The sequence below is a fragment of the Artemia franciscana genome, unplaced genomic scaffold (genome assembly GCF_032884065.1).
Source record: "Artemia franciscana unplaced genomic scaffold, ASM3288406v1 PGA_scaffold_49, whole genome shotgun sequence".
In the NCBI taxonomy this organism is placed as follows: Eukaryota; Metazoa; Arthropoda; class Branchiopoda; order Anostraca; family Artemiidae; genus Artemia; species Artemia franciscana.
The window spans coordinates 2,242,597-2,256,764 of NW_027062689.1; the positions used below are offsets into that span (position 1 = coordinate 2,242,597).

Sequence of the window (14,168 nt, forward strand, 5' to 3'; positions counted from 1 at the left end):
AAGAAGTGAGCACATTTTTGTAATGTTTATACTTCAAAAGTCATCCTGTGTCTTACTTTTACATGCGGCCTTGAACAAAGACGCCTTCATATGGGTTGCATTGATCAGACCTCTAGACATCCATGGGCATTTGGGTGTAAAATTCCTTGGCTTCTTTCTAAGACGAAAGTGCTTATCCTACAGAGTTCCCATACGACACAAAAATAATCTAGTTGCACAATCAGCATCATTAGCTTCAAGAATACTAGACCAATCATTACTCTGAAGACCATGTATTAAATTAGAAATTTCTTTATCTGTAAAAGTTCTAAAAGAAGACTTGCCTTTCTCATCCACAGTAATCTCTGTTTTAGGCACAGATAGTGATAGATAAATAGGAAAGTGATCAGAAAGATCAGTGAAAACAAGACCAGAAGAGAACTTCAAATTAGGAGAATGAGAAGTGAAAATATTATCTATTAAAGTGGCAGAATTTCTTGAAGGGTCAACATGAGAAGGAAAAAAAAATTGAAGGAAGTAGCCCTGAAGAAGAAAATACATCAAAAAGATGGTCACATTCATCATTTATCCAACATTTAACATATTGCAATTAAAGTCTCCCAAAAACACAAATCCGTTTTTTAGAGTAAGTCCCCACACCAGAAAGCTGATCAAGCAAATCACAGAACAGATGTGTTGGAAAAGGAGGGGGCTTATAAAACAAACAAACAATATCACATGCAAACTGGCTTTTCAGATCAATGACAAGAGAATAAACTGTCCTACTATTAGACACCACTGATGTAAACAAGGATTCAAGGTCAGATCTTCTACAAAATTCAATATTAGATTTTATAAACAAATAAATACCCACAGAACACTTTGTTACCATTCTAGGGACATGAATAGCAATATAACCATCCATATCAAAAGCTGTAAAATTATCACCATCAGATAACCATGTTTCTGTCAAGCCTATGACATCAAAAGGGCAAGAATTATTAGACCACAAATACGATTTAAGACTGTCCCACTTTTCTCTTATTCCACGCACATTCAAACAGAATACATTAAAGCAACTATTTGAAGATAGTGAGGGCATAATGTTATCACAATAATCAATGGTGGTGTGGTAATTGCAGCTAGAACTAACCATAGATTCTAGGAGAGGGTCAAAAGTATGTGCCTCTTGTTTACCAGCAGTACTTGGTTGATCAAATATAACTGAATTGAGAATAGAAGAATTCAAAAGAAAGGAGAAATCACCCATATATGCTACACATGACAAATATATACAATAACTTTGCAAATGAACACAATATCCATGCAAGCAGGCTGAATCAAGAGAGGGTGGGTTGAAAGGTAAAACTTATAGGCAACAATGGAGAAAACAACTGCAAGAACAAAGAACAATAATAAACTGCTAGGTTCAAAGGGAATAAAAATAATAACAAACAAGTATAGGGACAAAGGCAAAAAAAAAGAAAAGAAAAAAAAAGACAAAACAATAAAGGAGCAACAGGAGGAAAGAGGTATCAATGGTTTTTGCAATCCACTTAAATGAATAATGTAAAACGACATAAATGCAAACATTATGCAACTGCAAACATAAGAAAAACTATTAGATCATAAATAAATTTACAAAACAGAGCTGAAAAAAAGAAATGGTTTATTTCAGTCCTGGGAGGGGCTTGGATGGACTGAGATGAGCTGTAGTTAACTGATAGAGAGCATCAACTTGAGATGCCTCTTTGACAGTAATCACTTTACCATCAGAAAGCTTTGTGAGTATTTCTCCTCCACAAGGCCATGTAGACCTCTTCCCAAGCTTTGATTTAGTATAATTAAGTAGCTGAAGTCTAGACTTTATGAGTGACCTAGAAATAAAGACACCACTACCTTGCAAACATTTCTTTTCTCTAAGAGTGAGCTGCTGAATTCTAGGACTACAAAATTCCACAACAAGTGGGCGAGGTTTCAAACCTGAGCCTTGTTTACCAATCCTTCTAGCAGAAACTATATCATTTTGGGTCACAGGAATACCAGGAAATCTAGTACTGCAAAATCCAAGGAATTTGCTTTCAGAAGCTTCTGGATAAGGGTCTTCTTTTAAACCAAATAGTTTCATTTGGTCAAACTGATCACTCAGACGATCAACATTGGATTGAATTGGTTTCAGAGAATTTTGCAGCTGTGACTAACCTGAGTCAAGCAATTTCAGGGATGATTCAAGCTTTGACATCCTCAGGTCATGTTGTTTGAGTGATTTTTCAACAAGCACATCAATATCCATTTTCAGGCTAGTGTATACCTCTTGTTTGATGATTTCTATACTGTCGGCATCAAAAGCAGCAGGTTCATGACTAGGGGTAAGTTTTTTAACAGAGGCCTCAACCAAAGGATCAACCTCAGAAGACAGTGCTTGACTTACAACTTCTGCCATTGTAGTTGTAAGAGTTTGATCATTTAGTGAATCTGCAATCAGCTTCTGCTTGTTCTTTAGAGTGTTAATATGTGAGGTGAGCATAGCAATCTGCTCATTAATAGATTCAGCACCACTAAACTAGATGGAGCAGTCTGATCTCATCTCTCTGGTACTAGGAGGTCTATAGCTCTTTTTTGAGATATCACCCATGATGTAGGCTAAAGTGAACTCCAGCTGAACTAGGCTAATCAAGCTACATGCCAAAAAAGCCAAAAAGAAAAGAACAGCAAAGACAAGGGATCTTCTGGCTGGCACGAGCAGTTATCGAAGGGTGATTTTACGGCTAAGCAGAGATGTAGGCATCAAGCATCAAGCACACAATAAAAAGACTGTACCTGGAGGGTCCCCAATTGCACCCCTGGGGTTGGGGCTGCTAGACTTGCCTGCCTTTCCCACTGGAGTGGCTGGCATGCTAAACCAGCTCTTCATACAATTCCGAATTTAATGGATAGATTAAAGATGCCACATATTCCACTTGTATAAACAATAAAAAATTCCAGTGTAAATCTTTAATTTTGAATTTTCCGCGTTCAATTGATTACAAATTTTGTAATCAATATTTAAAATATTGATTACAAATTTTACCCCAACAGAAAGTTCATTATATGTGTTTAAAATGTTGTATCATTGTAATTCTCTGTTTTAGTCTGGAAAAAATCTAATCTAGATAAATATTAGGGGCACATTTTTTCAGAATAAAATAAGATGGACATGCAAGGACAGTGCAAAATTTAATTTCAGGTGAGAAAAAAAAATTCGAATTTTAGTCTAGATGTTTTTGGACCTATTCCAGAACAGTTTTTTACAGAAAGCAAAATAATATAAAAATACGTTGATACAATGTATATAAAAAAAAATAAATAAGTAAAAATAAAAGGATTTGTGGAGACCTTCAACCTCAAGCAAACTGAATTAGACAGTTCTAGACGAGTTAAAGACATTACAAATAGAAGAGTTTTCTATGTTGTATCCAATATCTAGATTAAGACATGCTGTAAGTTTGTACAGTATGCCTACATTTTTGCTAAAAGAGAAAAGGGTCCCAGATATGGTGAGAAATATCCAAAATATAAAATTTACTCATCACGAAGAAACGTTCTTCAGAGTACTAAATGCCCCTTTTTTATAATTGTTCTGAAGCTTTGAAACAATTTTGGGGGAGGAATGTTAAAAAGAAAAGATATTCAGATTCAAGACGAAGCATTCCTCTTGTCCTCTCTCCCTTAATGTATTTCCGTTTTTCTCTCTATCTCTCTCTATCTTCCTCTCACTCTGTTCCATATGGTTAAGAAAAATTTCTTGATTGTTCGTTTCTTTCAGTGTGAAGGATATGTGTGTTCAATTCTGTCTACGTCAGGAAAAGATCCATTGTCTTTTTTAAACATGTTGCCTGAAGTAGATTCGTTATGTAAGTCAAGTCACTGCAAGCTAACAGAAAGTTATAACTTGATTTGTGGGTCCCATTTATTTCAAGTCCTGCGGCAAACCGCCGCCATTTCTGTGACTCCCTTGGAAAACTGCTCTAAGAGGGATGAGCAGGTGGAACCTTCTACAAACAGCGAAATGGATCTGAAGTCGAGTTTGTCTATTCCTAGACCTGCTGAAATAGAATTACAAAGTTCTTCATTTAGCGTGGACCAGAGTTTACGTTCAGGAAATCAAGATTTGCATGAATCCATGCTTGTCGATGGTATGATTTCAAGATCTAGGCAACATCCTCTCTCTATACAAGAAACTCAGCAAAAGACAGCTGTGTCCTCTCCCATTGCAGCTGCCAACGGTTCAGATTTAAACATTCAAAATGGTGACAAATTTTTCTCTGCTTCTACAAAAGGCTTTGGCTCAAAAAATAGTAATAAAGATACGTTAATTGCGAAGAAAATAATTGCAACTGACTCTTACGTTGGAAAAACTTTCAGAGTTGTTGTGGAAGAGGTTCGAACACCAGAAAAGTTCTACCTAAGTTTTGCCAGTAATGAACACAACCTGAGTGAACAAAGGTAATTGGATGCGCTTTTCTCATTCGATTTATTTATTTAATTCTGTGCCTGTTTTGTTTCACCAAGGAACTGTAGTTTTTTAAAGCAAATTAATCTTAGTGTTGACGCTGGGGTGAATGCTTTGATTGGTATGCAGAAACTCCCCCAGTAATAAAACTTCACCAAAAATAACTCCTGCTAAAATTATCAATTCCACCGCAAGATGTACTGACACTCGGTGCATACCGTTTCTTTGTCTTTTTTGTCTCTTTGTCTTAGACGATTTTTATTAAAACCTTGTTCAGCAATGCAGCTAAACTTAAACCATAACTTATCACAAATAAGGGGAATCTTGCCACCCCTCAAACCTCTTAAAAGGCTAGAAAAGTGCATTTTATATGTATTATGTATATGTAAAATAAAAATTAAGCACTGTTCAAATTTTCAGCAATTCTTTTTTATGGCACTTGGTATTAACCAAGTGACATATAGCAGTCGCCAATTCTGTCGGTCTGTCGGTCTGTCTGTCGGTCCCGGTTTTGCTACTTTAGGCACTTCCAGGTAAGCTAGGACGATGAAATTTGGCAAGCGTATCAGGGACCGGACCAGATTAAATTAGAAATAGTCGTTTTCCCGATTTGACCATCTGGGGGGGGGGGGGGGAGTAGGGGCCGGTTAATTCGGAAAAAATAGAAAAAATGAAGTATTTTTAACTTATCAGCGGGTGATTGGATCTTAATGAAATTTGATGTTTGGAATGATATTGTGTCTCGGAGCTCTTATTTTAAATCCTGACTGGGTCTGATGACATTGGGGGGAGTTGGAGGGGGGAAACCTAAAATCTTGGAAAACACTTAGAGTAGAGGGATCGGTATGAAACTTGATGGGAAAAATAAGCGCAAGTCCCAGATGCATGATTGACATAATCGGAACAGATTTACTCTCTTTGGGTAGTTGGAGGGGGGGAGTAATTCTTAAAAATTAGAAAAATGAGGTATTTTCAACTTACGAACGGGTGATCGGATCTCAATTAAATATGATGTTTAGAAGGATATCGTGTCTTAGAGCTCTTATTTTAAATCCCGACCGGATCTGGTGATGGGGGCGGGGAGTTGGGAGGGGGAAACCTAAAACTTGGAAAACACTTAGAGTGGAGGGATCGGGATGAAACATGGTGGGAAAAATAGACACGAGTCCTAGATAGATGATTGACATAAACGGAACGGATTCGCTCTCTTTTGGGTAGTTGGGGGGGGGGGGTATTTCTGAAAAATAAAAAAAAATGAGGTATTTTTAACTTACGAACGGGTGATCGGATCTCAATGAAATTTGATATTTAGAAGGATATCGTGGCTCATAGCTCTTATTTTAAACCCGACCGGATCTGGTGACATTGGGGGGGGGAGTTGGGAGAGAGAAACCTAAAAATTGGAAAACACTTAGAGTGGAGGGATCGGGATGAAACTTGGTGGAAAAAAAACACGAGTCCTAGATACATGATTGACATAACCAGAACGGATCTGCTCTCTTTGGGGTAGTTGGGGGGGGGTTAATTCTGAAAAATTAGAAAAAATGAGGTATATTTAACTTACGAACGGGTGATTGGATCTCCATGAAATTTTATTTTTAGAAGGATATCGTGTCTCAAAGCTCTTATTTTAAATCCTGACCGGATCTGGTGACATTGGGGGAAGTTTGGGATGAGGAGACCTAAAATGATGGGAAACGCTTAGATTGGAGGGATTGGGATGAAACTTGGTGGGAAAAATAAGCAGAAGTCTTGCATACGTGATTTACATAATTGGAACGGATCCGCTCAATTGCGGGGGGGGGGTGTAATTCTGAAAAATAAGAAAAATGACGTATTTTTAACTTACGAAGGAGTGATCGGATTGGGGGGGGGGACCGGAAATCTTAGAAAATACTTAAAGCGGTGAGATCAGGATGAAACTGGATGGGAAGAATAGAAACCTGTCTAAGATACGTGACTGACATAACTGGACCGGATCTGCTCTCTTTGGTGGAATTGGGGGGGGGGGTTAATTTTGAAAATTGAGGTATTTGTAACTTACGAAAGGGTGACCAGATCTTAATGAAATTTGATATTTAGAAGGATCTTGTGCTTTAAAGTTCTAATTTCAAATTCCGACCAGATCCTGTGACATTCGGGGGAGTTGGAGTGGGGAACCGGAATTCTTGGAAAACTTGAAAATTGGAGTATTTATATCTTACGAATAGATGATCGGATCGTAATGAAATTTGATTTTTAGAAGGAATCCATGTCTCAGAGCTCTTATTTCAAATCCCGACCAGATCTTTTGACATTGTGGGGATTTGGAGGGGGAAATCTTGGAAAAACACACAAATGTCCTTGATACATGATTGACAGAATCGTACTGGATTCGCTCTCCTTGGGGGAGTTGGGGGGAGGGGTTCAGTGATTTGGCGAGTTCGGTGCTTCTGGACGTGCTAGGGCGATGAAAATTGGTAGGCGTGTCAGGGAGCTGCACAATTTGACTTGATAAAGTCGTTTTCCCAGATTCGACCATCTGGGGGGCAAAAGGGAGAGGAAAAATTAGAAAAAATTAGGTATTTATAACTTACGAGTGGGTGATCGGATCTTAATGAATTTTGATATTTAGAAAGACTTTGTGACTCAGAGCTCTTATTTTAAATCTTGACCGGCATTAAGCCTCTTATTTTCCTTTTTAAATCAATCTATTGATTCCTAGAATTTTGTTAGAGCTCATACCATATGATCTCTTGGCTCTTAGCTCTTCTCGCCTCGTCACAAGTGCCATATGAGCTCTTAGCTCTTGTTTTTATATCTGTTTATTTGTAGCAAAGGATTTAGTTTTGTTATTCGTTACTTCGAAAAATATAGAAAATCAGTTGGCTAAGTTAAATTTTTAGTTTAAAGTTTATATTTTATCTTCGATGAAGCAGCAATAACTCTGGCATATTGAAGAATGCTTGGAGCGGCAACTTGTTTATGGTTAAAACGTCTTGACGTAGAAAAAATTGTAGCAATTAATTTAGTGTTGCTTATAGTTTCAGTTTTAAGTACGTTATATTCGTCACTGCTTCTTCCTTGTAAATCAGCTCCTTTGAAATGTATGGGTAAAAATACTGGCTAAGTAACTTTAAAAAAAGTTAAGAAAAAAAAGTTTTATAATATTACCGAAAGCTTCCAATGCAAACCGCATCCAACTCTTATAAGACTCGGTTCTAGGCCACTTACTGAAAAATGCACACTCTAAGAAATTAGCTTTGAAGGTCAACGATGGTTATTAATTAAATTTAGGATATATACGATTTTCTTATTACTGTCTATTTTCAATCACTGTTATCTACTAATTTTCATTCTGATGGAAAGAAGCAATTTTGAAGCTATTTAGATGGGTCGAAGTCCATCTTAAAAAAGCCCAGATTATGATGACGGATCAAAGGGATTAAAGCAGAGGGAATTATTAACTTCCACTTAAGAAGGCTGTTTTAAAGTGGATTATTTAATGTATTTTTATATCTTATAGGAAGTCAATAGATGCATCATCTGTCCACAATCCGATCCAAATGAAAAATTCTAGTCAAGGTATACGTTCCAAGACTGGTGTCGTGTGCTGCAGATTGCACCAAGTAAGTTTTGCTTTCTACTGATTCAAAAAGTTGCTGCTCCTCTCTTTGAGAGACGACTGATTAGAAAGAGATTTTTGGGTTCAGTGGACCATTGGATCTTCAGGATATAAAAAAATATTTTTTAGGTTTGTGTGAAATTTTGTTACAGTGGGGATAGGTCATAGCCCCTCTTCCAAAATCTCGAGATATTTGGCTCACTTTAGAGAGAATGTGCAACTTAATAATGAGGAGTTGATGCCAGAAGCCTCCCCAATAGGCTAAAAGATAAATGGTAACAAGACGAAGTCGATATCAAACTGTGCCGTAACTACACTAATAATATGTTTGTGACATCGAAATAGAAGAAGCAAGTGATTGTTATGTCTGTTTGGCACAAAAATTGTTTTCTACGAAGAACACTCGCGAGCAGTTGGGCTGATTTAATAACTGACAGTCAGATCAGAACTACCACCAAGTGCCCAAGTATAACCAAACGGTCATCTGACCGTTTTGGTCAGAGGGTAATCTTGGGTAGGCCGAGGGTGACTCCTAAAAATCATCTAGTGATTGGTTCGTGCAGGCCGACGGAAGAGGGGTTGACAATGGAACATGATTGTCTATGCCTCGAGACAGCTCTGGTCACCCCTCAATGGACTATGAACTTTCGCTGAAGATCACCTGATGTGGAGGCCTATTATTGCTATCTTATACGTCTCCATACGTAGGAGGAACCAAGTTTAAGTAAATAGAATAGGGATAGATGATTTTAAATTTTGTACAATTTGTTTTTACGGTTTACCTTGGCCAAACAATATATATATATATATATATATATATATATATATATATATATATATATATATATATATATATATATATATATATATATATATATATATATATATATATATATATATATATATATATATATACTAGCTGTTGGGTATATATATATATATAGTCAAGTGTGTTTGCGTTGGTTCAAGAATAAAATAAACAAATAAAGCTAAAAATGTGAAAAATTTAAAGAATGGTCATTGAATTATGAGAATCAGTATAGGGTTCTGAAATCAAAAAAATATACCAGGTATATTCAACAACTTGTATGCAAAAAGAACAAAACAAGTAACATGTGTAACAAGTCTAACAAGTGTATATCTTTATGGGGTATGTTGTTTCAATCATAGGTGCTTCAAATTTGTGCGGGGGAGGGGGAGCCGGTGATATTTTGTAAGGCATATCCAACAGAAAAAGCTGAGTATCATGGACATATCAGTGTTTTGACCTTGCACGATCAAATCAAACTTATGTAAAAAAAAAGACGTTATAAATCAACAACGGCCGGGATGATTGAATTGTTTTTTTTTTTGCCAGTGTGTTCCCAGGGTCAAAGATATTTTGATTTTCCTTATTTGTGCTGGTAACCTCTTTAAAGATTATCAAAGGTCTGCCCTTTGAAAAAGGAAAGGGTGGATACTTGAAAAGCATCTCGCACTTCTTCCCAAAGACTTCCTCTTGCAAGTTGTAACTTTTGGTGGTTGGGAGGGATGGGTTGCCTTTGTCTCTGATCGGTCTGAAACTTTTGAAAATCTCGGAAATTTTTAGATAGTAGCGTCTAGATAGGAGATACCAATGAACAGAATAGCTGTATAAACGGGAAAGGGAAATAGATTATAAGAACCTAAAAATTATGGACTAAAAAAGAAATAAGAAACAGGATATTTTACATCATGATGACAACTTTATGAGGGCTAAAGGGTTGATTAAAGCAAAGAATATTTTTTTCCAAGACCAAGTGCCCCAGTGCCAAATCATAGCGAATGGAGGGTATTCAAAGTTTGTGACCTTAACGTGAAGATGACAGTGCTCGTCAAAAAGCTATAGAACCTGGATTCTTAACATTTGACAGGTACTCGCTGAAAATTGTCATAATTCAGGACATCCAGTTTCTGTTTTATAACCGTTTTGTTGAGTCCATGTGAGCATTTGTGTGATAAAAAAAAAAAACAAGTATCAAGCCGTATTAGACGTTTGTTTTTGAAAGTTAATATGCAAATAAAAAGCGGAAATGGAAAAAAAACGCAAGTAAATAAAAGGTAACTTAGTAAAGTAAGTAAATAACTGAAATAAAAAACGGAAATAAAACGTGAGTCTAATACCACATGCGAGGGCTTGCATTTACTGCCGTGAAGTTTTGGGAGGCTGAGTTCAATCGTTTTAGTAACGCTTTAGGCGACGATGAACGTCTGGGATGTTCCAAACTGCCACCACTGGACGTTCAAAACTGAAGTATCAATAATGTAGGTGCAACGGTGCGAAAAGATAAACTAATTGAATTGAGAGAGATTCCAGAGTTTATGAATGTGCTGAATGGAAGTTTTGTCACCGTATTGAATTAGAATTCAGGCATTAAAAAGTATAGATTTTTTTCTGCGTTAGATGCTGTCTTTGGTCACCCTCAAAAAGGCATTCAAGTGAACAAGATTCTATTGGCGCAGTTTAGGCGGTATAGATTTAATTAGAGTTTTTGTCCCGATTCATGGTTGTAGACGGAACTTGAATGCAGTATTATACGCCCGAAACCAAATACAGCTGAAATAACAGACTATGGAGAGAATTGGCTCGCAGAACAAAAAAACATATATTTTGCTGAGACAATGTGCTTTCTCGCACCTCAGTAGTTGCCATGGCTAAAATCCTCTAATCACGGTTTGGACTGTTTGATCTCCCTCGTTATTCACCAAATTCTTTGTGTTCCTTAGGTCTAAAAATTATGCTTGGAAGAAAAAGACTTTCGGCTAATGAGTAGGTCAATATCTAGACTATCTAAAAGACATCGAATACGTTTTGGATGGTTTAGATAGGTTGGAGCATAGCTGGGAGATGTGTGTAGATTTACATGAAGTTTGTAAGGAAGTAAAAATAAATTTAAAGAAAAATTTATTGTGTCCTTTTTGAGTCGGAAACTTTATAAATTGTCCTCGTATATAATGACACAAATATACATGAAAATAGCTTATGAAAATGAAAATATCTGTGCAGCTGCCATCAAAGTGGCTTTTGCAGGACTTAAGATGAAACTCGGGCCTTATGCCGGAGCACGTAGAACTTGCTCCTCTTGGGCTGGCTTTCGGGCAGCCCTTGCAGTGCTCGGGCTTTTGTCTCTCTGTTGTATTCCCTCACTAAATTACATAAAAGAAGATTAAATACGTGAAGATTTTCATGCAATTGTTTTTTTTTTTTTTTATGTATATAGCTTAAATGCATGAAAATATTTGTACAGTGCCATTTATGTAAATGTTTTTTTTTTAATATAATATTTCCAGTTTATTTAATTATATAGATATGTATTCTCGTGGCTTTAGTATTATCTGGAGATATTTTTAAGCTTCCGGTTTCACTAGTTTAGCTTCAAATCACCGAGACAGACCCTTCAGTTTTTATATGTAGATATTAATACAAAGATCTAATCTTTATGTCTGCAGTGTAGATATAAGTCTACTGTGTAGGTAAAGAATGCAGATATGAAGGTCTACGGTTTATGTCGTTGAAGAGAGTCAACAGTATTTTAATAATGAACAACATATATGTTTGTTTAAACGTATTTTATTTACATTCTTTTTTCTTTCAGCTCAAGCCCGTAGATGGAGAATGGAGCAAATATGCCTGTTTGTACTTCCGATACGCTGTTGAAGCTCCAGGTCTACTAGTGGCTGTATTTATGGGGGTGAAATTAGATAATAGTGAATTGATTTACAGTGTTAAACTATGGAAACTTGACATTGAACCAAGAAAAGGATCTTATGATATCGGTCAATATTTAGTTGAGACAAGATTTGCTGTTGAAACTGAAGAAGCATCTCAGTCAAATAAAAAAACTGCGAATTTCCCTTTAGAAAACAAATCAAAGTCTAAAAGAAAGTCAGCAGATTTTTCTTGTGATATTCAGTCCTATCCTAAAATGCCTTCAGATTTGGGAAATGATGATAGTTTTTCTTTGAACCATCATTTGAATGTAAATGTTACTCAAAAGGCAGTTGAAGCACTGGAACATGATTTTAAAGGACCGGAAATCGAGCCAGTTGCTAAACCAGATAGTTACTGCTCACGGGGGATAGTCCAGCTTGATGAAAACCTTAGCGATGTCACGCCTTCATCAAATGAGCGGCTTTTACCAGAAAAAATTTCCCAATTACTACAGAAGAAAGAAGGAACAGCCACACAGGATTCAAAGTCCTCTGTAGCTTGGCCAGATGTTCACTTTCCTACTCCAGAAGTCCATTCGTTTAAAAATTCTATCCATGACGTGCCTCTATATAATGATAAAGACATCCACAACGAAAGTCTTCCATCTGGAAAAGTCCTTCAGACAGTGCTAGGCCAAAGAAAGAAGGTTACAGAGCAATTGAACTCCCCTGCTGCAGGTTCCAAAAAAAGTCACAATGCTCCTGCGGTCTTAAATGCTATAAAAGAGGGATCCTTCAATGCATTGCACGTAAAAACCGATTCATGTAAAAACTCTGTTTTTTCTGGAAGTAGCTGGTCTAACAAAGATTTGGCTAATCTAACAAAGCTGGCTAACAAAGTAACTGGCTGGTCAAACAAAGTAATCCCAGAAAAAGTCCATGAAGTAAATTTGCCAACACCCCAATCACAGCTATTTGAAGTACCGGATGTTGATTATTTGTCAAAAGAGAGTCTATCACAGATGCACATTGACCACCCTCCATGTTTTCCTAATATGTCTGAGACATCAGCCCCGTTGGTCAGCTTTCCTCCGGATTCCAATGAGCGGTTTCCGTTAAAAAACGGCCTCACAATTTCCACTCCTCCTCCTAGGTACTTTCTTCTTCCTGTTCTTTATAACCTGCCCGCTAATCCAAAACAAGTACCTCCTAGAGCTGGAAGCACTTTATCTCAAAGCCTAGGGCCTGTTCAGTATCCACTGGGGTACCCTTATATGCCCAGTCCTATGCCTTTACGCTTTAATAATACTAACGCTTATCCTCAAAATATCGTCTATTCGATGCACCCACCTCAGATCCGTTATTTTTTCCCTCATCCGCCATTGCAATCACCAGGGGTGCTAGGTCCTTTTTATCAGAACCAACATTCTAACCCTCGACAGGTTGATACCATACATAACCCGGAGCCGCTAATTACTTTCTTTGGAAATTGTGTCCAAGGTAACTCGTCTTTCTCATCAGTCCCAGACTACGGCATGAGAGTACCTCAGGGGCAGATGTATCCAGTTCAAAGTGATAATTCGAAAGAAGATTGTAAAGAGTCGTGTGTTCAGACCTTTGAAACAAGGAAAATCTTAGAAGTCAGGAGGAACCCAAACAAGTTTAGTACAAGCTCTCAAAATCAGGATGCCATCCATAAGACAGCGGGAAATACCTGTGTAAATCCCGGTCAAAGCAAGAAAAACATGGTGTTGTCAAATTCTAACCGAAGATCAAATTTGGGTGCCAATGAAGGAATTGTCAAACCGGATACAACTATATGCAGAATGGAAGACAAAGGTACTTGGCTTTACTAAAGTATATCTTAAGGTTCTGGTTCAACATATGTTAGAACAAGGATGGATGGGAGAGGGGGAGGGGAATACATCCCATCTCTCTTATTGATCCTAAGGGCCCTACTTGAAAATTTGGGTTCTAAATTGTATCTTTTCTTCTTCTTTTTTCAAAACCTATGTCCACCGTAGAAATTGTTTTTGATGTCTCCATCCTTACCCCATGAAAATATACACTAATGCCCTCTCCCCCTTCTATATTTTGGATGCATTAGATCTGTGCGTATTGTGAGCTGAAAAATATAAAAGAAGTGCTTTCTGTCTTTTAATTGTCACTTGCTTTATTAGCATGAACAATTTTAATTGAATCCATTTTCAATTTTTGTATTTTTACGCTCAACATTCTTTGCTTCTTATTCCTATTTTATTAGAAGCTATCCAACGTATTTACATAGGATGTGCGTCTTGCCTTCAAAATAAAAGTAACACCTTCAGACCAGGTTTTTTGAAAGGAAGACTTTCAATTTTATATGATTAAAAACAAGTTAATTAAAGAAAAGTAAAGAGCGGCGATAATTTATTAGATTAGAAG

The 14,168-nt window shown here is 36.9% G+C and overlaps 1 protein-coding gene across 3 annotated transcripts in view; it reads left to right on the plus strand.

Annotated features, from left to right (window-relative positions):
* The window catches only part of LOC136041910 (uncharacterized), a 43,599-nt gene that overhangs the window by 18,719 nt on the left and 10,712 nt on the right, over positions 1-14,168 (plus strand). For all 3 annotated transcript variants that reach the window (XM_065726708.1, XM_065726707.1, XM_065726709.1), the window contains 3 exons: positions 3,785-4,464; positions 7,977-8,079; positions 11,690-13,583. In XM_065726708.1, coding sequence (XP_065582780.1) covers positions 3,785-4,464; positions 7,977-8,079; positions 11,690-13,583 — 2,677 coding nt within the window. The remainder of the gene's footprint in view (positions 1-3,784; positions 4,465-7,976; positions 8,080-11,689; positions 13,584-14,168) is intronic.